The following is a 23,039-nucleotide window of genomic DNA, read 5'->3' on the forward strand; positions in this document are numbered from 1 at the left end:
TATGTATATATATTACAAAATACAGAATTTGGGATCTCACAATTCTATTTGGCTCAGGCAACTGAATATATTGCAAATGCTCTGGTTTAATAACAAAGCATTATTTTTTTTCTGATGAGAATCATTATAATGTGAATAAAACAGCAAAATTTTACATCCCTTTTCCTTGCAAAAGTATAATGATGAGAATTAACAAAAAAATTAGTAACACTTAACAAACTATTGAAAAACAAAGAACTTAAAAAATACAAGTTTCAAAGTGTCTTTTTTGGAGAAGTTGAGCCTGCATGTGTTTTTCAGAGATACAGATATTGGCTATTTATGCAACCGGGAGACATTTGAAATACCCTTCCCTGTAGTTTAGAATAAAGTATGGTTGCAGCATTACTAAAATTAACATTTCTCCTTGTCAGTGTATCATTACTCTAAGAGTCAAGTAATTTTCATTTTTAAACACAGGAAGTTAATTAGATCAAATCTGTTAGTCTGCTGAGTTTCTGCATCCTTTTAAAGGGAGTTACCTTCTTAGTCAAAAACTGACCTTGTTTTTTTTTTCCTCCTCTCTGAAGTGTTCCAACATCACTCAAAACAAGAGTTCAGCACTGTGAAGTACAATTGTAAATAAAGTATACAAAATGCTGTGCCCATGGCAGTTTGCATTCAAACCTCATGCTGCTAAGAACCAGTCCTCCAAAGAGAAGGATATCAATAATAACGTGGAGAAAGATATGAAGATCCATGGGTAAGATCTTTGTCCTTTAATGGTTTCATAGTTTCTCTTTTGTTTGAAAAGTAAAGATATTAACTAACATGGGGATCTGGAGAAACTAGTAGTGTGTTTCCACTGCAGTAATTTTAACAAAAGAACAGTTGTCCCTGGTGGTCACTGGGTGGTGTTGACTTAGTAAGGTACATTTCAGCTATTGTGTCTAAGTTATACAATTATTGAGGAAACAAATCTTCATGGTTTATCTTTCATACTTCTAAATTTATTTAGTGTGCTCTAATGGTTACATGTATGCTAGGACTTAAGAGGCATATGCATACAATAAAAATTAGCAAAGTATTTAAGTTGATGTAGTATTTCTGTGATACAATTCATACATGGTACTGTATAAAATAAATTGTACATGCATATTAAATTTCCCAGTTTTCAGTCTTCTGCTTATTTCAGTTCTCTAATGCATATAGTTTATTTCTCTGCCTGTCCCCTACCCTTTACTACCATTGCTTAAAGCAGTTCATGTTCAAATGTGAAGATAAGTGAAACCAACTTATTTTGGAAGTGAAAATGGGTGATCACATACTCTTGTCTAGATAAAACCTATAACATATAACTCTCTGAATTAAGGGGTTTGGAGGTCGTGGGCTGGATGTCTCTTGGGTGTTTATGAACACCTTCTGAAATTTGGATACCAGTATCCAAATTCAAAAACGGGAGTGCAGAAAGTCAGAGTTAATATTGAAAACAAGGGAAATTAATATAAAATAATACTATTTGCTTAATGAGCTGGAGACTTGAGCTTTCTGAAATTTTCAGAAATTTTCTCTGAAGCTTTCACCCTCTTTGTTTAATTCCTCTGAGTATTTTCTGGTCAGATCATGATCATACAGATGTCCTCTGCTTAGCTTACAGCAATGTTACTCAATCTTTACCATTCTGGGCCCTCTCCATTGCTTTCCTTCCCACACAGAGATGTGGAAAGGGTGTTTGTTGTTTTACTATTGACTTCTAGTCCACTCCATCCCTCATGCTGCTGAGAATGTTTGGCTTATTGACTCAGTGCCACTTCCAGAGACAACTCTGAGCATCAATTTAGTGATGCTACAGGATAACCTAACAAATAAAAACTAAGTATGTTACCTTATACTGAGTTGTCTTTGTCTCTTTTAAAGCTTAGTGAAAGATGATGCCAAATTGCACGATCTAATCAAGAAGCAGAAAGAGAAGCTGCCTATCATAACTTCAGCAGAGGTCAGTGGTGGGAGAGAGCTGTGTTTAGCTTCATTGACTGATACTGACAGTTCACACAGGTTGTATTTACTGCTTGAAACTTCTCAAAGGTCTCATACAAGGAGTCACTCTGGTTACAGGAGGTTAGGACTGCTGTGAGGTCTTTGGATGAAAGATCTTTTCTGAATAAAAAGATGCTTTGGTAAGCCTTAAAGGAAAGAGATACCAAGGACCTGGACTGGAGTGCCAAACTCCTTTATTTGCCTTTACACCTAAAACCCAGCCTTTAGTAACAAACATGTCCTTTCTCTAATTTTGTTTGAATCACTGTTTTCCTGAGACTGTGACTGTTATGTTAAGAAGCCTTAATGAAATTAAAAAGATGTTTGCAGTGGCAAATATTGTTTGGTTAGTAGAAAAATACTTAACATTTTGGCTATTTCATATCAAACTGTGGATCGGATCAATAGTTTTGTAATCAAATGAATGTACTCATGTTGGAAAAGATCACATTTCTGCCTAGTTCATTGTAGTTAATTTTTGCATCCAATGGTCAAAAAAATAAAAATCAAGCATTAAGATATTTGATAGGTCCGAAGACAGTGTGTATTTTTATCTTTTCTTTGGCCAGAAACCCCCAGTAAATGGTATCAAAGCTTCAAACCAAATATCAAGATGTCCAAGACATCTCAAAGTAAGAAACTTGGAAAATGGATCCAGCTTTCTTGACACACTACACCTGACAGCAAAGGAGGTAAGATGCAGAAACCTGAACAGTGATTTTTCATACCTTTGAAAAGATCCATAGTGCAACATTGCTTTTAACATTTGATTGTTTTCCAGGTTATCAATTGCCGCACCAAAGCATGCCAAGGGGCACTCATGACCCCAAAGGGCTTGGTGAGGGGCACTAGAGATGGGCCAGTTCCTCTGGAAGAGCTTTTACCTCAGGCAGTAGACTTTGTCAAGCAGTACTACACTTCATTTAAAGAGTAAGCCAACTTTATCCTCATTTTTGGTATAAAAATCCTCTACCTAACTACCTACCTGTGTGTGAGACTAGGCTGCTTGATTTCTTCACAGCTATTGGCAGCTATTCCATTACATAGTATGCATTCCAAAAATGGATATGGATTATTACAAAAGGCAAACAGAACTATTACTGCACATCATATGCTCTGTCTGCCAATCTCAGTTCTGGGGAATACAGGCATGGACACTTTACAGCACATTCCTCAGCCCTATCTCTTCTGAGTGTGTTGCATTATAGCACATCATAACAAGCAGCTTGGTTTGGACTCTTTCAAAATGTTACCTTCTGTTTTCTTAACATTGGATGCTAATGGGATTAGCTCCTACTCATACTAGTCTTAGACATATAGATAACGTGGATAATGCTTTTGGTTTGTGCTGTTCCAAGCATCTTTTCTCTGTGTTCTTTTATTGTATGTTTTGTCTCTGAAGGCTTTGGCCACAGGGTGGAAGAACGCTGTCTTGCTTCTCAACCTTGCTTTGTGCTATCGTCAACATAAGCTTACTGAGCATGCTGAGAGAGATGCTCTAGCTTCAGAATAGGTTTGTGTTTTTGCAAATATGGAGATGGTGCAGAGAGATGTCACAGGAAAAGCTGGAACATCTGGTTTAGGTCCAAGAATTTGCAGTGACAAAGTTTTCAAGTGACAAGCTTTCAAATCACAATTCAGTGTTTGCTCATTTCATTATAAAACAGTATTGAATTTTCAAAGGGACTCAGCCACATATTGGCTTCTTCTTTAGACACTTTGATCTCTTCTACAAGGCTTTCTACCAGACAAATCTTTCTGAAAATCCCCATCTTACACACAGGCTGTGCTCACATGCCAGAGTATTGCATTTGCACATCTCTGTGTTTCTGCCCATGGCTGTTTGATCACATTGAGTTACACTATCTTATATGCTTGCCCTTTATCTTTCATCTTGTTGAAAATGTGAAAACTCTCAGACAGTGCAGGCTATTTTCATTCTGTCTGTAGGCCAACAAAACAATTTTTGTCTGTTCTGTGATAAATATTTCCAAATGTTTTGACTTCATTCTCTATTATCAAACGAAAGAATTTTAGAGTTGGTTTCCCTGACAAAGGAACTGCTCAGCACTTCCTTTTTGGTATCAACTTACTTTGCTCAGAAGACCTATGTCCCTGTGAATAGAACTTTGAGAGTGCAGTCACTGTACTTACACTTTTAGGCTGAAGCTAACCTGTTCTCTAATTTTTATTTGTTTGTGTTTTGACACTTTTTACCAAGCTAATCTAGAAATTTTAAATTTAAACTGAAAATTTGTACAGAAAAACTTTTGATCAATCCATGTACATACTGGGTGGTGAAAGGACAGTGTTATTACTGAATTTCTAGTATGTTACTTTCATTAGGCCAGTAAGCTCTGTCATTTGCACTCAGTAAGGCCAGTTCCTAAATTATGAAGCCAAGAAAAAATATCCTGATTAGACTTCAGTAAGAGTCATATGTACTTAAGTCATACTTTTAGGGTCTTTTTTGGTAAAAATCTCAGAGCCTGGACTATTGCAGTAGATAACAGCTATGCTTTGGGGACAAAAGTGTGGTGCAGTAGAGGACATAGGGAGCAGATGATGGTAACTTTTCACACCTGAAACTGACTTTTTGAGGTAATGGATGCTTTCATAAATGATAGAGTATTTTTTGTCTACTTGATTCATATCCAGACAGTGTAGATTTATAACAAGGACAGATTTCTCAGTGTATATCCAAACTTGCCATATCTCAACCAACGTAGATACCCATCCCCTCCCTGGAAATGGGCTCTACCTACATCCAGGCAGATAAAATCATCAGTGAAAATGGAAGTCTCTTGCAAAAGGATGGCTTGTACTCTAAAGCTTTCTGGCTTCAGCAATGCTTGGGCTCTTCTTCACCCAGAACATAAGGAGAGTCTGCAGTTTAAATTAGTTTTCTAAGTAGTGATATTCTTATTGTTTCTTTTCATGGCTGTTTCCTGTTCAACAGGTCAAAAATAGAAGAACACCTGGCCCGACTGGAAGCAGTGACCAAAGAAATAGAAACAACAGGAACCTACCATCTGACACAGGATGAACTGATCTTTGCTGCCAAACAGGCCTGGAGGAATGCTCCGAGATGTATTGGGAGAATCCAGTGGTCCAATCTACAGGTAACCTATGAGTCTAGAAATTAAGGCCCAAATAGCTGTCTGCTGTAAATCAGAATGTCCTTTACTTTGGTAAAATTTGCCAGTTGCTTCAGCTAAGGACTGCTCCCTCCTGTACATATTGTAAAATCAACATTTTTTTGTACTTCTCTACTCCATACTTGAATAAAAGCCTGCGTAGGGATGCTAGTTAGGAACCAATTAAGTCATGGAAACATGTGCATGTCTTGGACCTTGAAGGATTATTATGTGTGAAAATAGTACATATAAGTACATACAAGAAGAGTAAAAATAAACTTTCCCTAGTGGAACTACAAGTAAACTGAGAAATTGTTCATTTTTCATGTTTTACTTAATCTTTTCCTTTTTCGTTTTTTCCTTAAAGTGTTTTACTTAATCTTTCCTTTCTGTAGCTGTGTTAGAAAAATAATAAGCTTACATTACTCTTTCAAAATCATTTTTTTCTTCACCTTTATTTGGGAAACATATAGGTATTCGATGCACGTGACTGTAAAACAGCCAAGGAAATGTTTGAGCATATCTGTCGTCATGTTCAGTATGCAACAAACAATGGAAACATAAGGTATGCCTGTATTTAATTTGAATTTTAAATAACGAGTATCACTTCCAGGTCTGAATTCAAAACTCCACAATAGGCCTGAAATGATCTATCTAAATATTTTGACTACTTGTCTCTGCTCTTAAGTCTTCTGGTATTCACACGTTCCTCCCATATGTACCATCAACTATTTTGAAAGTTATAGCTTTTATGGCTGAAATTGCAAAAACTTTCATAATCCTGGGGAAAAAAGATGATTTGAAGATTTGGGGAGGTGGGTGGAAAGAATGGATGACTTTATTTCTACAGATGTTTATTTTAGAAATATAAAATAATTTCAGCTGGCAACAATTTATGTCTTAATAATTAGAATGTGTTTGATGTGCTGCTTTTACGTAACGGGATTTGATCATCTCTCTGGGCAGGTCAGCCATCACTGTCTTCCCACAGAGGACTGATGGGAAACATGATTTCCGTGTTTGGAACAGCCAGCTCATCCGATACGCTGGATATCAAATGCCAGATGGGTCTATCCTGGGAGACCCTGCAAGTGTGGAGTTCACAAAGGTATAGTTCCAAATACAGAATCGTAACTGTTTTCCATCTTGCCTAACCTATCTGTGTTTCATTTATTTTTCTTGCATGTTTATGCAGAGTGGGAGGGAAGATTGGGTGTAAGAAGCAAATGGGGTATCCAGCCCCACAGGTTCTAGGTGCAGGCTGAAGCAGTAATTCCTAACTTTCCAATAAAATACTCCCCTCTATCTCAGAACAAGGAGAGCTAAATCTCCCCGTAAGTGAGTTACACAATCTTTACTTGAACGACATGTCTTGGTGCTGTTTGAATGGAAAAGACATCCTTTACCACTGAGAATTTACCTCAGAGGGTTCACATTCTTTTTTCTTCAAATCTGGGGGCAGAGGGACTTCAGAAAATGAAACCCACTTTCTTTACTTACAGTTGTGCATTGAGCTTGGGTGGAAGCCGAAATATGGCCGCTTTGATGTAGTTCCACTCATTCTCCAAGCGAACGGCCAAGATCCAGAAATATTTGAATTCCCTCCAGAAATTATCCTTGAAGTGCCAATGGAGCATCCAAAGTAAGCACACCAGATTTAGATAATTGCATTTTTGCCTCTGCCTCACCTTGGCAAGTTATTAACCTTTGCTTGTGGCAGTCATTTTATGAGTTCTTTGTTAGGATGAAATTATGGTAAATTGTCCTAAAAGATAAAATGCCTGTTAGAACAATGAAATCAGATTTAAATTAAGGAAGCCAATAGCATTTCTGTTGGAAATCTTTTTTTTTTCTAATCTCTATTTCACTCATATCACAAAGTAAAAAAACATAGCTTCTTATGCCAGTGTAATACATATGTGAAACATGGCTGCACTCATAACATAATGCTTTATTGCCTTTCTCTCTTTGTTTCTTTCTTCATCTTTGCATTGGGAGTGGCCTGCAGATAGCAGAACTCTATTATACTGTTCTGCAATCTCTTTAGCAGGCAATTCCCGGTTACCACATTGTAAATGAAAACTTTGCTACAAGCTTTTGCAGATGGGTCATTCTCCCTACAGATAGTACTCTTTCACTTCTTGGACTTTCTGCTTGCTGCCTAAAGGAGGAAAAGATACATAAAGTAATAAATCAAAATGCTTGTTTAACAGGTATGAGTGGTTTAAGGAGTTAGATCTGAAGTGGTACGCGCTGCCTGCTGTTGCCAACATGCTCCTTGAGGTGGGAGGCCTGGAATTTACTGCATGTCCTTTCAATGGCTGGTACATGGGGACAGAGATAGGAGTGCGAGACTTCTGTGACGTGCAGCGGTACAATATCCTGAAGGTAATCTTCTGAAGTAGAAGGATTGTGTAGATCTGAGAAGAAGATGGACTCAGTGGGTGAAATGTTTCTGAAAGAAGAGGCGCTATCAGCCTTTACTGGGATGAGTGTTGTATTTACTTCCCACTAACACATCAGTGCTAATTTGACAGTCTCCTGACTGTTAAGGGCATCTTTAATTGCTGTCAGGATTATGACTGCCAGATTGCATGATTGCTTTTGCAGTGTTCTGCTATATCCGTTCCAAATACCTATCCAGAAAGGTGAAACCACACCTGTAAAAAAATACAGAAATTGCTGTCCTAAAGCAATTTTCTTCCCCATTTTTAACCTGAATAGTGTTGATTCAGGACTTCTGGTCTTTAACTGTACATTTCTCAGAGATGTATTTGCTAGTTCCAGTCTGCTGTTGATAAGGCAGTGGGGTCCTAGTTGTTAGCTGCAGGTCTTGGACATCTTGCCACTACAAATTAATGATGATGACTTACAACCAGATGCTGCTACTTTTTAACCATTTAGTCCCAGAGAGCCCTCCCTCCACTTCCCCAAACTGGAATAGCTTCAAGAACCATAACTTCATAATACAAGCTTACCTCTAGTATCAAGTGTGTACTACCATCGCTTTTGCTGGCATAGGATTGACTCGTCCCCCTTCTGTAATATTCTTTTCTGCATATTAATGTGATGAGGTGGAGAAATTATGAGGTCTAAGTCTAGCATAGTAAGTTTGTTTTTCCATTTTCTCTCTCTTTTTCACTTGTAGGAGGTAGGAAGAAGAATGGGACTGGAAACAAACAAACTTTCATCACTATGGAAAGACCGAGCTGTTGTAGAGATAAATGTGGCTGTGCTTTATAGCTTCCAAGTAAGTTGACGAGCCTGGTATCTGGAGAGACATTGAATAATGTGTATCTCTTTTTCCTTTCACTTACAACAGCTTCATACAAATATATTGCCAGTGTACACTCAGTGTACGGGAGGTTATCAATGTAATTCCAATTGAGTCATTCTTCATCTACACCTGGAAAAGCAAAGGAAACCATATTTCCTGTTGTTTCCAGAAAAAAATCTCAGGTGGAGGCAAAAGGGAGAGAAAAAGAAAAGGAAGTAAAGGGCAAGATTGTTCACCCTTATAGCACAGATGTCTAAGTGTCAAAATCTATGTAAAGCCACTGGATTAATTTATTTCATTTGCATTTACAGTTTATTTAAGATATCACAATAATATGAAAGACAGGAAAAATGAATCAAAGGCTTTTCATTCTCCCAGTGCTGGGGAGGTAAAAAGCTGATGTAAAAAAAAATTAAATAAATAAAAGGGACTTAATAAGAGTCCTTTGTCCAAGGTCCACCTAGATCTTTATGTAATAGTTGCCAATACTAACTATTTCCCAGCATTGTGTAAAGTCCTTGAAATATTAACCAAAGCAAAAAGAGTACTCTATGTCAAGAACAAAATCAGAATGGGTTTTTTAATATATCTGTCTTTTTGCAATTATTCTAGAAACAAAACGTTACTATCATGGATCACCACTCAGCTGCTGAATCCTTCATGAAATATATGCAGAATGAGTACCGTGTGCGAGGAGGCTGCCCAGCTGACTGGGTGTGGATTGTACCTCCTATGTCAGGGAGCATAACTCCCGTGTTCCACCAGGAGATGCTGAACTACGTCCTCACTCCCTTCTTTTACTACCAGGTACGCATTGTCAAAAAAAATAGAAATAAAGATTCTATTAGATAACTTCAGAAGTTCAGATGCTAATATGAAGCATGGAAAAGTCTGAATAAAAAGCCCCTGTTCCTCATACCACTCTTAGTCATGGTATATGCAAATGAAAGTTCACTAGGAAGATTCATAAAATAGCAGGAAATTTCTATTATACTGTGGAAGGTAATATTAGTTTTGTTGAATTCCTAAGCTGCGAGTAAAATGCAATTTACTGCTAGAGACTGATCCAGTATTTGTACAGACAGTGAATTATATAAACAGATTCTGTCAAGTCCGTCTCTTTCAAAGATACAGAAACTATATTTGTTGTTTTGCATTTTACCTGTAAATTAATTTCCTTTCCCTTTTCCCTTTTCCCTTTCCCTTGCCCGTTCCTTTCCTAGGTGGATGCATGGAAAACACACATCTGGCATGATGAGTCCCGGAGGCCAAAGAAAAGAGAAATAAAATTGAGTGTCTTGGCAAAGTAAGTTGTTCATCTTCATGATTTTGTCCAACTATTCTTTTTTTTCCGGATGATTCTGTTACACATTTTTTGGATAATTATTACAGTAGGGACCACCTGAATTGTTTGAATCACAGACTTACATCTCTACATTTAGGTAATACTCATATCTAAGGTTCTTATTTGGGGCTATCTATAGCATATTGCCCCTAAACAAGCTTCCAAGCAAAAGCCATGCTCAATATGAGCCTTATCTAGGAAATTGTTTGGGAATCAATCAGAAGTACTATATAGGTATATCCAAGATGATATGTAATTTTTTTTTCTCAGGGCTGTACTGTTTGCATCTTCACTCATGCAAAAAGCAATGGCAATGAGGTCCAAGGTCACTGTGATCTATGCAACAGAGACTGGGAAATCTGAAACACTAGCCAACAATCTGTGCAGTTTGTTCAGCTGTGCCTTCAACACTAAGGTAAGAAAGTATAGAGCACTCACACCAAATGGAGGATGAAGTTTGCTTAGTTTTATTAGCTTCTGCAAGATTCTTCATTCTCTAAACCTGTATTTAGAATGTCTGCTAAAAGTAAGTTGGACTAGATTTTGATTTTTTATTCATATGGAATAATGCTTGTAAATTTGGTCACACCTGACAATCACAGAGATATCTAACGCTAGTTCTTATGTCTGCTAGCAATTTCTCATGAGCTTTATACCTTCCAGATTCTGTGCATGGATGAATACAACATCACTGACCTGGAAAAAGAAACGCTTCTTTTAGTGGTTACTAGTACTTTTGGAAATGGAGATTCTCCAAATAATGGAAAGGTAATACTTGCCTCAGAAGCATATATGAGGCTCAACTCAAAGACCACTGAGATCAGCACTGAGGTGCTCATCTATTCTCCCTGGTCACCAGTGATAGGATCTAAGGGAACAGTATGAAGCTGCATCAGGGGAAGTTCAGACTGAATATTGAGAAAAAGTTTTTCTCTGAGAGAGTGGTCGGGCACTGGAACAGGCTCCCCAGGGAAGTGATCATGGCATCAAGCGTCCCAGAGTTCAAGAATCATTTAGGCAACAATCTTAAATGTATGGTTTACTTCTTAGGTAGCCCCTTTTGGAGTCAGGAGTTGGACTCTGTGATCCTTGTGCGTCCTTTCCAACTCAGGATATTTTGTGTTTCAAAGATAACATTTCATTTTTCCCGTGTACATGAGTAAGAAATGGATCAGGGACTCACTTCTGTTTTAAATCAATCAAAGAGTGTTTTTCTAACCTTAAATATTTTATGAATTTTTATACAGACATTGAAGAATTCCTTGCTCACCCTGAAATTGCTGAGAAAGAAAATTAGGTAAAATGTTTTGTTATTTGGTTTGCATACAATTGAGTCCTTTTGCATTTCATTCAGCATAACATAGTGATCTTATTTGTATCTCATTCTGCAGATATGCCGTGTTTGGTTTGGGATCTACCATGTATCCTGAATTCTGTGCCTTTGCTCATGCCATTGACCGAAAACTGGCCCAGCTAGGGGCTTCACAGCTCACTCCAATAGGTGAAGGAGATGAACTCAATGGGCAAGAAGAAGCCTTTCGCACGTGGGCAGTCAGTGCATTCAAGGTGACTATATAAAAGCTAATTTATGGATTAGTTCATTCAATCATTCATTTCCTTTATTCCAGTCTTCACTAACATCCCAGAAAAATGGGGAATAATGAAGGAAAACAAACATGGATTTATATCTGAATTTTGGACTCCCCTCTCTTCTGCTGCTTGCCTAAGTTGAAGAGGAAACTGGGCCCCTTTTCTATTATTTTTTAATATTCACATAAAGTTCCATAAAGCCTTTGGGATAGGGGGATGTCCAGTATGAGTAGACCTCATAATTTTGCTAAGTAGATCATTTTTTTATTTGTATTGGTGTAGAAGTGGAACCTTGTTGAACTTCTGTAACATCACTGAACTCAACAGACTGAATAAATAACAGCAGTGAGTGAAACTGGAATCTCCCCCCTAGGATTAAATAAGAACATAACTAACACTAACTCCGCATTCTGGTGTCATTGTTATTATTGAAATAAAGATAACACCAGCAAACTGACAACAGTAAGAATATTTATTTACCATTAATATATATATTTTATTCTTTTTTTCTAGACTGCCTGTGACATTTTTAACATCCGTGGGAAAAACAGTATTCAGTTGCCTAAGATGTATACCTCAGATGAAATCTGGAATCCTAAGAAATATAGGATACTGCACGAGTCTCAAACCATGGACTTGGCTAAAGGTATTATCTGCAACCTTCCACTTCCTCTGTCAATTTTGCTTCAAATAGGTCTGAATTGTAAAGGCTGTCTGAGATTTATAATGATCCCGCTACAGTGCTAGATGATAGAATTCGTATAATGAAATAGAGTGGTCAGAGAGAAAAAGACATTGATTTACACTGAATAAATCATTATGTCTTCCAGCGTAAACACATTAGAACACCAGAGCTAGCATACATTTTGACAATCCCAGAAGAACAAGAGCTGAGATGAACTACTTTAGTCAGGGAAGGCATACATAGAAGACACATGATTGACTAGAAGTATCTTGCATTCTAGGACAAGCACTGTTCAGTTCTTTTCTGTGTAGTTTTTGAAGACATATTAAACAAACCTAATCACAATTTTTTTCTTGAGTCATATCTTCTTTTCTCAACAGCACTTACTGACATTCATGGAAAGGATATAATTCCCATGAAGCTGAAATTCAGACAGAATCTTCAGAGTTTAAAATCTAGGTATGATACCTTATTCTTTTTGATATTTCAATACATTCTACTAGAATCTTAAACAACTGAAATACCTGGAAATAAGCATCTCCTCCCTGTAGTTATTAAGAAATGTATTTGAATTTTTACCATCCTTAATAGAAGTAAATCATTATCACCAGAGCACAACAATACCTAGGGACTTAGCCTCTATTTAGTTAGTAGCTGACTTCCCAGTGGAGTCTCTGGGAGTGCAGGGAACAAAATAACTTGGTGAAAATAGCCCTTTGATGCCTACTACATGTGTAGTAGGCATCAGATGTGTGGTCCTTCTCCCTTGCTTGGTATGCTACATGCCGGGCAAATACTTACTTTGTTTAGGAAAAACTTGACCATTAGCAAAGGGTAAAAAAAAAGAAAAGTTATAGTGCAAGAAGCTGCTGCTTTCAGTTGTACTACAAAGCAAACTGAAACAAGACAATATAATAGTGCCAACATCTGTCTTAAAAATAACATCCATGAGTGGCTCTTCAACATCCTTCAGTAAGTCTCTTTTATCCCTGTTCTAAATAAAGTCGTCTTATAGGATGTACTCTGAGATGGTTTAAGATGTGAGCTATTCAGTTTTCAGTAAGCTACTCTTCCTTCCATTGGCTGATTACAAGCACACTTACTCTATACTGGACAGATCAGGCAGCACTTCAGCATCTTATTTGTTCTGGTAGAATTACTTCACGTCTCTAGACTGTTATTTAAGTCTCCATGAATTACTTAGCTGGTCTGATAATTTGATAATGAACACAAGTAAGCCCTTGGCAATTGTCAGTTCTGATTTATTCTTTTTCTGTGTAATTCAAGGGAAATCCTGTCAACGTAACCAAGATCTATCTGATCTCTTTTTTCTATATCTAGTCGTGTTACCATTCTAGTTAAGCTTTCCTGTGAGACTAATCAGGAAGTGCGCTACCTGCCCGGAGAACATATTGGGATTTTCCCAGGCAACCAGCCAGAATTAGTCCATGGCCTCATTGCACATGTTAAGGATGCCCCTCCAGCTGATCAGACTATCAGACTTCAAACCTGCACTGAAGGTATGCTGGTTCCCTTCAGATAAAGTAACAGAAAATATTTGACATTTTTTTCTAAAACTTCTTAGAATTTTTATAGGCTGAATTTGATTCTATTATCCTCTTCTTAAGTTTCAGTAGGTTTTTGTTGATGGTTTTAGGTATACTTCTTATTCTAGATTCTGCTTTTACATTGTCATGCAGTCCATGGTAACCTTGTCAATGTTGGCAGAGTTATCTTAGGCTGACACTGTTTGTAATTCAGTTCCTAAATTGGCTATCAACTGCAATTAAATTAGTCAACAGAGTTTGCTTATTGTTGTTACATATCAGTGTTCTAAAATAGGTTTATATCTCATGACCATTTTTTCCATCTTAATAGCCACAATCTGTGAAATCATGGGATTCTGACACATATATAGATGATTTCCATTTTTCTTTTGTTTAAATGTGGTGTTTTGTTATCATACAGTTTTATACATTAGATTCTCCAATTACAAAAAGCTTGAAACCTCACATTAACCTATTTTCAGTAAGGTCCTGTGGTCAAGACCTGTGTGCAACCTAATCTGAAGTCATATTTTAAAGGATACTGCTTGCAAAGCTCTACAGCTGTCAAATGCCTTGGGAATTGCCAAGTGATCTTTTATTTCCCTTATTTCCAGGTGGCTACTGGACAAGTGACAAAAAGATTCCAGCCTGCACACTCTCCCAAGCTTTGACATATTTGCTTGATATCACTACTCCACCCTCCCAACAACTGCTAAGAAAGATTTCCCAGCTGGTAACAGCAGAAGGAGACAAACAGAGACTGGAAGTTCTATGTCATGTAAGTTAGGGCTGGAGTTATGCTAAAAGTACTGTATGCTGGGCCATCCAGTGCCCTTTTACTATACAGTGGAAACTAGAAATTTTTGTAGTGGTGGTGCTTGATTGTCATCCCTCTGTTACATGTTCTGTGTGCTTATAAAACCAACCACAGTGAGAGAAACGATGGTCTTGTGGCTCAACTCAGGCGTGGGAATTGAGAGAGATTTCCTGTGTGGTTGTGGGTGGGTCATTTTGTCTGCCTGTTTCGCTTGGCAGCCTCGTGATGGTTTCTGATGATACACCATTAAAAAAATATTTCAGTTAAAAAAAATCAGTTTACAGGTGGAGAGGTTGTAAGGGAGCTGTTAGATATTTTTGTCACAGAATTTGGTACCATGAAAGTAAGAGGGATGTCACTTTAAGTAACCAAAGACTCATAGGTGTGGTAGGTGCTTGCTTCTCCTAGTGGGTTCAACAAGAACTCAGTAGGTATCAGGACCTGAGCCTACACAACTTGGTGTATATCCCATAGCAGAGGACTGAGAAACAGATTCTGCTTGAGTTTATACATCCTCTCTCTGAGAGCTTATATGTTAGAAAAATTATATTGGGTATTTCTGTTTACAAAAATTAAACAACTTTTTAGGAAACCCCAGTCTAGGCAAAGTTTTGAGAATTCTCTGTTGATTTGCTGTTTACTGCTTATTTAATTGAATGTAAAGCAGGAATCTTACTTTTAAAGTTACATTTCAAACATCTTTGCTCTCCTGAACTCAAAATGACCTGGTAACATTGTAATGGTGGCCTTTGGCTTTTAGAACACAGAAGAATACAATAAATGGAAGTTTTACAACAGCCCAAACATCCTGGAGGTCCTGGAAGAGTTTCCTTCTGCTGAAGTCTCAACAGCTTTCTTGTTGACTCAGCTGCCATATCTGAAACCCAGGTACTATTCCGTCAGTTCTTCCTGTGACATGACACCCAGAGAGATTCATCTGACAGTTGCAGTAGTCAATTACAGGACAAGAGGTAACAAATTCTTGTTTAAATTTCTCTCTTAATTTAAGTGATATTTAGTCTGTATTGTGGTTCAGGAAAAACTGTATGCTATATGGCATGAAGCATATCTGTAACAGAACGTTTATATTGTGATACATGCAGAAAACTACATAGCAGTACAGATGTTCATACCGTATCAGGATATGTTAAAGTACTGTACCATCAGTGTATCCTTGTTTTATACATGATTACTAGATAATTTTAAGTATAAATCATTTTAAGTATAAACTGCTTTTTGAAAAACAGCTTTTGAATACTTACTTACAGATTTTCCTTTCCTCTGATTAGATGGACAAGGGCCTTTGCATCATGGAGTTTGCAGCACATGGCTGAATAAAATAAGTCTCAATGAAGTAGTGCCATGTTTTGTGCGCAGGTGAGTGTATGCCAGAAGAAAACAAACAAACAAACAAACAAACAAACACCAATTCTTATTTAAGCTTCTTAAGTATTTTCTTTTCAATGTTTGCATATGATTTTCAAGTAACTGCTGATTACACGTTGGAATATCTGAGTTTGTGAGGAGAGAGAACCTCTGTCTTCCAGAGATGAGGCCCTTTACCATGTCTTATGTTGAGTAAAATCATAAATCATTAGAAAATTCTGAAAATGTGACACAATTCCAACTAGACAGGTTGGAGACAAGGGAGGGGACAAAGGAAGGAGGTGATCATGTACTTTTTTCTACCACATATTTCAACTATACCTTGTGGCTTTGGGTAAGGGCTTAAGACATCTGGTGTTTCCACAAAATCATTGATAGTTACTCTCCTACATCACTGCGTACTTATCAGTGTTAATATTTATCGTATACCTGAAAAAATAGTCTGATTCTTCACTGTTTCAAGATAAATTTATCCTCATATATTTAAGCATAATAAGAGAAGATTCAGAACACCAGAGATGATCACTAGGTATCATTCTGTCAGCTTTGTAGGAATAGTTTTATTCTGAGTTTTACTTTACTTATTTAACGTATTTTTGCATGTTAGTGGCAATGGATTCCAGCTCCCAAAGGAGCCAACCAAGCCCTGCATTCTGATCGGCCCAGGAACAGGAATTGCTCCATTCAGAAGTTTCTGGCTGCAACGTCTCTATGACTTGGAAAAGAAAGGTACTTACAGGGATTGCCACATGGGGGAGGTCAGAACTCATGCAGCCACAAGGGACATCTCTAGTCCTCCAAATAAAATCTCTGCACATCAGCCAAGTAAACCATGTAGAGATTTGTCATCCCAAGACCGATTAAACACTGCACTGGAACAGCTAATAATTCTATCCCACTTGAGACCATTCTGGTGGTCTTGAGCTTTTCGGTCACTCAGAGGGAACAGCCTATGTGTGTCCTGGTAAATACTGTATATTCAGCGACTGCCCTGCTCTCACAAAGGGGCTACAATGCAGAGAAGAAAGCTTAGGCCTGTCTGTATTAGCCTCTTTGGGGAACGTGCTTCAATAGGTATTTCCACATACTTCTTCAAAGATTCACGTAGATTCAATCCTACTGCAGACCCTAAAATCATAATCTGTCAGGCGCACACACACACACACACGCACACCTTCTCAGATGTTTAGTGAGAAAGGCTAATTAGAAATAACAGTTGCATTGCCTCACTAGTTGCTGTGACAACAGGGCCCTCTGTGGGGATGGTAATAGGAAATAATAGGCCTTACTAGGAAAGACAAAAAACCTTTCCAATGTTGGTTTCAGGGATCAAAGGTGGTGACATGACATTATTGTTTGGCTGCCGGCAGCCAGACATGGATCATATCTACAGAGACGAAACAGAAGAAATGAAGAGGAAAGGAGTTCTGAAAGAAGTTTTTACAGCTTACTCCAGGCAACCTGGCCAAGCTAAAGTAAGGCTAGTTCCTTTGTTCTTTAAGGGTTGGCTTCTTTGGGAATGGTCCCTCAAGTTAAGATTTGGGCTTGATTTAGCAATTTTCTTTTTTAAAACAAAAAACAACAACAACAAAATAAACTGTTAGCATTTTGCTTCAGTGTATTGTGATCAGGTGACAAAGGCCCCATTCCTTCAAAACAATCTCACTATTTGCTTCTGTAGGAGCAAGATGTATTTTTAAAACCCTCACTGCCATATCAATAGGTGTAATAGACATACAATTAAACCTTTGAGTGCAAACAGTCTTTGAAACTAGATGTTGGAAAATTTTTGGAAAACTTAAATTTTGCAGGTTATGATTAGCCCATGAGTTAGAAACGAGTTGACTCCAGTCATTTGTCACCATTTCAATGACACAGTGACCCTGGAAATTACTTTTGTTTATAAGTAATCTTGATTGGAGAAGAGAACAGTCCTCCTACCCTGGCAAGTTAGGAATCTTTGGCAGTGACAATTAGTTCTAAGTAAAAGAGTCTTAATCTGCTCTAGTTTAATCAAGAGACAAGTCCAGCCTTCAAATCTGGGGCTTGTAAAGACAGCACAAAGACATTTTTCTTCTCCTTTGCTGTGGTACAGTACCTGGAATAGTTAGGGCATTTTGAACCTTACTCTACTGTGTAGGCCCAAATTGAATTTAGAAAAGCCAATAGCCAAAGTAGCATCAAAAAGACCTTGTCTGATGATCCTTTTTTCTTTTTCTAAGGTCTATGTTCAAGACATTCTCCAAAACAAGTTGGAAGCCAAAGTGTGCAATCTCTTGCATAAAGAGGGTGGACATCTGTATGTCTGTGGAGATATACGCATGGCCAGGGATGTTGCTCAGACTTTGAAGGGGATACTTGTAAAAAAACTGAACCTCACGGAGCAGCAGGCAGAAGAGTATTTCTTCGAGCTAAAGGTATGCTGTGATGTACAAGGGATTCTTTCCATTCAGACAGTGCTCTAGTGTGGGTTACAGAAGACTTCAAAGTTACTCTCAAGATCTTACAGGCTGCAATGAGCTTCTTTTCAACAACATGCTAAAGAAAATAGCTTAAGTGATCAGCTTAGTCTAACCACCATTATTTAAAATGCATAGCTTCTCCTTGGTTAGGTTGTATGAATGATATGTCATATTCCTCTCTCTTATGCCTACCATTTTGTCCAGTGTCTTTCTTTGGACCCTGGACATGAGCTTTGCAATGTATCTGGAACACCAAAAGTTTGAGACTTTATTGTATCAAAGGAGGAATGGGAGTTTAAGAAATTGATGGGGCACTTGCTGAAAGCAGAGTGCCTGAGTATGCTGGCTTTTTAGGACCATTTTGTTAGCAGAACTTGTCCTGAAGCATGTGTGTCTGAGATTTGGATAGATTCCTTTTATTGACAGCAAAAGTCCACCATCACAGAGTTGGTCATAATGCAAAAAAAATTTTAGTTACTCAACTGTTACATAAAGAGATGCTAGCAGGATTTAATTCACCTCTTGGTGTTTTGTTTTTGTTTTTATTTTTGCAGAGCCAAAAACGTTACCATGAAGATATATTTGGGGCTGTGTTCCCACATGAAGTCAAAAGAGATGTAAGAGCTTTGCAACCCATCAGTCCAAGCATGAATCAACAGACATTTTAAACCATATTTGCACATTTGATGTTATTTTCAAAGATCAAGGGGTCAAATTCTCTTCCTTATTCATGTTAAAAAAACACACATCTGATTGTAGGATTTGACTTCTAAATCTTAGCCTTAAGTAAGAAAAATATGAAATATAACTTTTTTTGCTATTTATTCTGGGACTTCTTTTAATTATCTGAATAGTGAAGATGCAAATTATTTTTTTAATTCTGTCTAGGCTAGTACACATCTACTGTCTTTTGTAAATACAAAAAAATGTAAAACCTGCTCATGAGGAAAATTTAGTTTTTTACTATGAACTAGAAGTAATGTTTTTTGTTTGTTTGTTTGTTTGTTTTTTAATGGACTATTTATCTGTGTGGATTTATTTATATTGTTTTACTGTTTTATGTTCACTTTAAAGCAAGAAAATGAACGGTTGTGTCACTTGGAAATATCTAGTGACACCTCTTGTTGAATCTGAAGCAGTACTTGCAAATGTGGTAATAATATAATGGCTTATAAGTGGAAATATCTTCTGCATACACTTCAGATGTATACACATGAAGAGGCAGTTTTGATTTCTGCTTTATGTGATTCAGATGTATCAACCTGAATTGTCATTGTTACAGGGTCTGTGGCAGTGAGACTCAGAAAATTCAAAAGCACTTTGTACATTTGAATTCTATGCTCTGACTTACTTGATTTGTTTGCAATAAAAGATACCTTTATGTTGAGACAAACAAGTTGGTGTAGTTTAAATGTACTTTGTGCTATTGCCTTCAGCCTGAAAAAGTGGAGGCAGGTAAGTTCTCGGGTTCCATTAGAGTGGGTTTGAGCTCCAGCCAGCACTCCCTCCATACGCAAAGAGCCCGTCTCCGTGAATTATACAGTCCACCGAAGACTAGTTACATATTTTTGTTACTGCCTGGAAAGAGTGAATCTGTCCCTAGTGAGATTGGCTTGTGAACTAAAGAATATAAAATAACAATTAGAGCAATGTATTTTGCCGTAGTTATATTTTGACTTTGTCTCTTTCTATGCCTTGCAGTTATGTCACAACTTATAGTTCTTTCTCTAAAATTACCAGGGTTTTATGATGATATTAAAAAGCTAAAGGTGAGATTTTCCTGTCATCCTTTGTCTCCAGGAGCTAGAATCTGATGGAGCTGACACTCAGAAGTCAACAATGTCATGTACATGCAGTGTTTCACGTGTACTTCAGGACAGCCTTAAACATAAGATGAAAAATACAGCATAATTGAAAGAATGTAGACAGTGATGGCAGAGAACAGGAAGTATCAGACAGCAGATACAGAGAGTAAAGGACAGAGGTTCATAGCAAGTATGGGGTCCTGATGGGCACCTAGTGTGCACTGTAAGTGTTATTTCATATTTCGTTTAACAAATGTTCTCTGATACTAGTTTTGGGGTGGGATGGAAGTAGAACAAGGCAATTTCACTTTCCATTAAGAAAGTTCTCAATAAGTACAGGGCTCACTGAGTGCCGGAGTTCAAACACCACAAAGGCAGGAAACAGAAGTAAGTTCTGCATTTTAAAAGTCTGATGTGTTCCTTGCTGTTTTGGGAGGTACATTACAGCACAACCCATTTTTCACGCACATAACAAACTAGGTAAATTTTCTTGCCAGGATCCTTTCTTTACATCTCACGTTATTCTTCTACGTAATCACTTACTTTTAAGTATTACCATAATACTTTACAAATGCTTGCGCATATTTCACTTTCATTTGGAAAAGTGGAAATTCACATAAACCTCTGACAGGTCAGAGCAAGAGAACCAAGTGTTTGTGTATTGGTTCTGAAATTGCATGACTTTCCATTGATACATTCTAAGTTGATGAAGCAAGTTTTACTTGGGGATTTTTTCATCTTAATTCCACCATTGCAGAAATTTCCCCCAACAGACAGGTTCTAAGGCAGTTAAGGGAAAGGATTAAAAATAAAAAGAGAGATCTGTTTTAACTCTGTGAATTTATTTAAACTGGCCCCAATTGTAAGTTAACTTCAATTGCAGCACTGATTTGAAGCTGTGTATAATCGCCTTTTTTTTTTTTTTAAATAAATGGGGAATAAAGGAGGAAGATAAAGTGCAGATGTTAAGGTCAGTGCATAATTATTCTATTCCAACACAAGAACTGAAACTTCATTTAAGAAACCAGATACAATATATATATTTTAAAATCCCAAAGATGATCAAAAAGCCTGCTCTGCAGTTATTAAAGTGTTCATTACAGCCCCAGGTCAGTAACAGATTGAAGCATGTGCATTAGTTTAAGCACTTGAGTAATTCTGCTAGAAGCAGAGGAATTGTTCAAGGCTATAAGTTAGGGAGATGATTATGCATCGCACTGATTTCAGACCAAACTTGAAATTACAGATCAACACTTTCTGAAGCAATTAGTGGACTGTTTCATTAATGCCCAACTTAGGCGGCCTTAATGGTAATCAGTATTCAAAAAAAGCTGAATGCCATGGCACTGAAATGCAGACCTTTTTCTTCCCCCAGTTCTCTAGCCACTTTTGATTGTTGGCAGAGTTCCCCGGCCTCTCAAATACACAGAGTAAGTTGGTCCAGCTAAACTGAAAGTGGACACAGAGAGTTACCAGTCCTCATGCCAGTTTGGTATGTCACTGGGCTTGCAGTATAGATACACCGTTTGCTTCCCTATACCCCGTAAATCTGTAGGGCTCTGCCATATGAATGCATTTCCTAATGCAAAAGCAGTGGTACATGGATGGGATCCATTAGTACATTATCGTATAGCTGAGAGCTAACGGAAGTCCAAGCCTAGCATCAGGGTAAATGCTGGGATAACTTCAGTACCTCCAGTTTAAGTGGCTGCCCAGCCTCACAGTGGTTTTGCCGTGCTGTTTGGCATGCTGCAGGGGCGTGAGGTTCAGAGGAGACAGCCAGGTGTGACTGATGAGCTACTGCCAAGCAGGCTAACGAGGAACAGCTGAGCCCCATGGGGCAGAGCAGTGGAAGAAGATGGCTGGCACAGTATTGAGGTGCAGGCTGTGCTGACAAACTCCAGTGCAAGGAAGGAGTGGCTTCAGGTAGGTAAAATGTGTTTTTTGTTTTGTTTTCAATTGTTGTGTTGTTTTATAACTGTGTAGAGGTGTTCCCTTCTCTGAATGTGTGCTCAGAAGTGCATAGAAGGCTCCTCTGCTCCAGTAACCCTGCTGGGCAGCCAGGGCTGGGTGCAGGCTGAGGGCTGAACTGCTGCCTTTTGTGTGTAGGAGCAGGCTGAGCTCTGAGTGTGAAAGTGGTGTGTCCGCCTCTCCTAGGTCCTGCTCCAGTCGCTTCATCTGTAGCTTGATCTATTTATGCCCTGTGGGCAGTTATTTGGTGCCCTTTCTGAATAAGCCACCATGGCCTTGTTTGCGCCGAGATGTTTTATCCGCGCTGTGAGGTGTGTTGAATAGCCGGGATCGTGCAGCAGCACTGGTGAAATGGTCCCCTCTGGTGCTGAGGTTTAAAATGCATTGGAAGGTTCCACTGCAGCAGTCTGGAGCCACAAATGGTCTCTGTGCTCGAATTTGTCTTCATTGAGATGAGAGTGTGGGTTACGTCAGGAAAAAAAGAAGGGGAGGAAGCTTTTGTCATCCTTCAGAGAAAACAGATTATTGGATTTTTACTGCTTGCATATGAAAGATCTAGCTAAGATGGATGAAACGTGAAATTGTGCTCCTAAAATGTGCTGGCATTCTGCCGGCAGGACAGGGCAACGCTGCCGTTATTTTTGGCATAAAGCTGTTTGGCAGCAGCGCAACAGTCCAGGGATTAATTAACGCATGGCCGTGCCCAGCCCCTTGCAGAGCAGAGCAGAGCGTTCCGGGTGTCCCTGGCAGAGTTGCTTCCCCCAGCCTGCAGGGCAAGGCCGGGGCCGGGGCAGCTCCAGCGAGCCAGGGCTGAGGCCGGGAGCTCCGGCAGCACAGGAGGGAGCTGGGGGAGGCCCGAGAAAAGGTCGGGGTGCGGCCACCGCACGTGGACAGCAGGCAGTTCCCGCTGCCGTGACAGTGTGCAGATAGCAAGGGAGACTTTTCCCAGCACTTATTTCTTCCTGGTTAATGGGAGCGTAACCCTAACGGTGCAAAGGGTG

At 38.5% G+C, this 23,039-nt stretch overlaps 1 protein-coding gene across 4 annotated transcripts in view; it reads left to right on the top strand.

Annotated features, from left to right (window-relative positions):
* NOS2 (nitric oxide synthase 2) overlaps window positions 1-19,658 on the top strand; it is a 37,997-nt gene extending 18,339 nt beyond the window's left edge. For all 4 annotated transcript variants that reach the window (XM_083805920.1, XM_083805918.1, XM_083805919.1 and 1 more), the window contains 26 exons: window positions 570-742; window positions 1,897-1,975; window positions 2,586-2,708; window positions 2,798-2,946; window positions 4,976-5,138; window positions 5,627-5,718; window positions 6,120-6,261; window positions 6,656-6,795; window positions 7,367-7,541; window positions 8,302-8,403; window positions 9,043-9,237; window positions 9,654-9,736; window positions 10,046-10,190; window positions 10,439-10,543; window positions 11,023-11,072; window positions 11,167-11,341; window positions 11,879-12,011; window positions 12,431-12,509; window positions 13,392-13,570; window positions 14,212-14,375; window positions 15,175-15,385; window positions 15,704-15,791; window positions 16,408-16,529; window positions 17,127-17,275; window positions 18,023-18,217; window positions 18,817-19,658. In XM_083805920.1, coding sequence (XP_083662046.1) covers window positions 636-742; window positions 1,897-1,975; window positions 2,586-2,708; window positions 2,798-2,946; window positions 4,976-5,138; window positions 5,627-5,718; window positions 6,120-6,261; window positions 6,656-6,795; window positions 7,367-7,541; window positions 8,302-8,403; window positions 9,043-9,237; window positions 9,654-9,736; window positions 10,046-10,190; window positions 10,439-10,543; window positions 11,023-11,072; window positions 11,167-11,341; window positions 11,879-12,011; window positions 12,431-12,509; window positions 13,392-13,570; window positions 14,212-14,375; window positions 15,175-15,385; window positions 15,704-15,791; window positions 16,408-16,529; window positions 17,127-17,275; window positions 18,023-18,217; window positions 18,817-18,930 — 3,459 coding nt within the window. In that variant the 5' untranslated portion in view covers window positions 570-635 and the 3' untranslated portion in view covers window positions 18,931-19,658. The remainder of the gene's footprint in view (window positions 1-569; window positions 743-1,896; window positions 1,976-2,585; window positions 2,709-2,797; window positions 2,947-4,975; window positions 5,139-5,626; window positions 5,719-6,119; window positions 6,262-6,655; window positions 6,796-7,366; window positions 7,542-8,301; window positions 8,404-9,042; window positions 9,238-9,653; window positions 9,737-10,045; window positions 10,191-10,438; window positions 10,544-11,022; window positions 11,073-11,166; window positions 11,342-11,878; window positions 12,012-12,430; window positions 12,510-13,391; window positions 13,571-14,211; window positions 14,376-15,174; window positions 15,386-15,703; window positions 15,792-16,407; window positions 16,530-17,126; window positions 17,276-18,022; window positions 18,218-18,816) is intronic.
* The last annotated feature ends 3,381 nt before the right edge of the window (window positions 19,659-23,039 follow it).

The sequence above is a fragment of the Anser anser genome (assembly GCF_964211835.1).
Source record: "Anser anser genome assembly, chromosome: 20".
Taxonomy (NCBI): Eukaryota; Metazoa; Chordata; class Aves; order Anseriformes; family Anatidae; genus Anser; species Anser anser.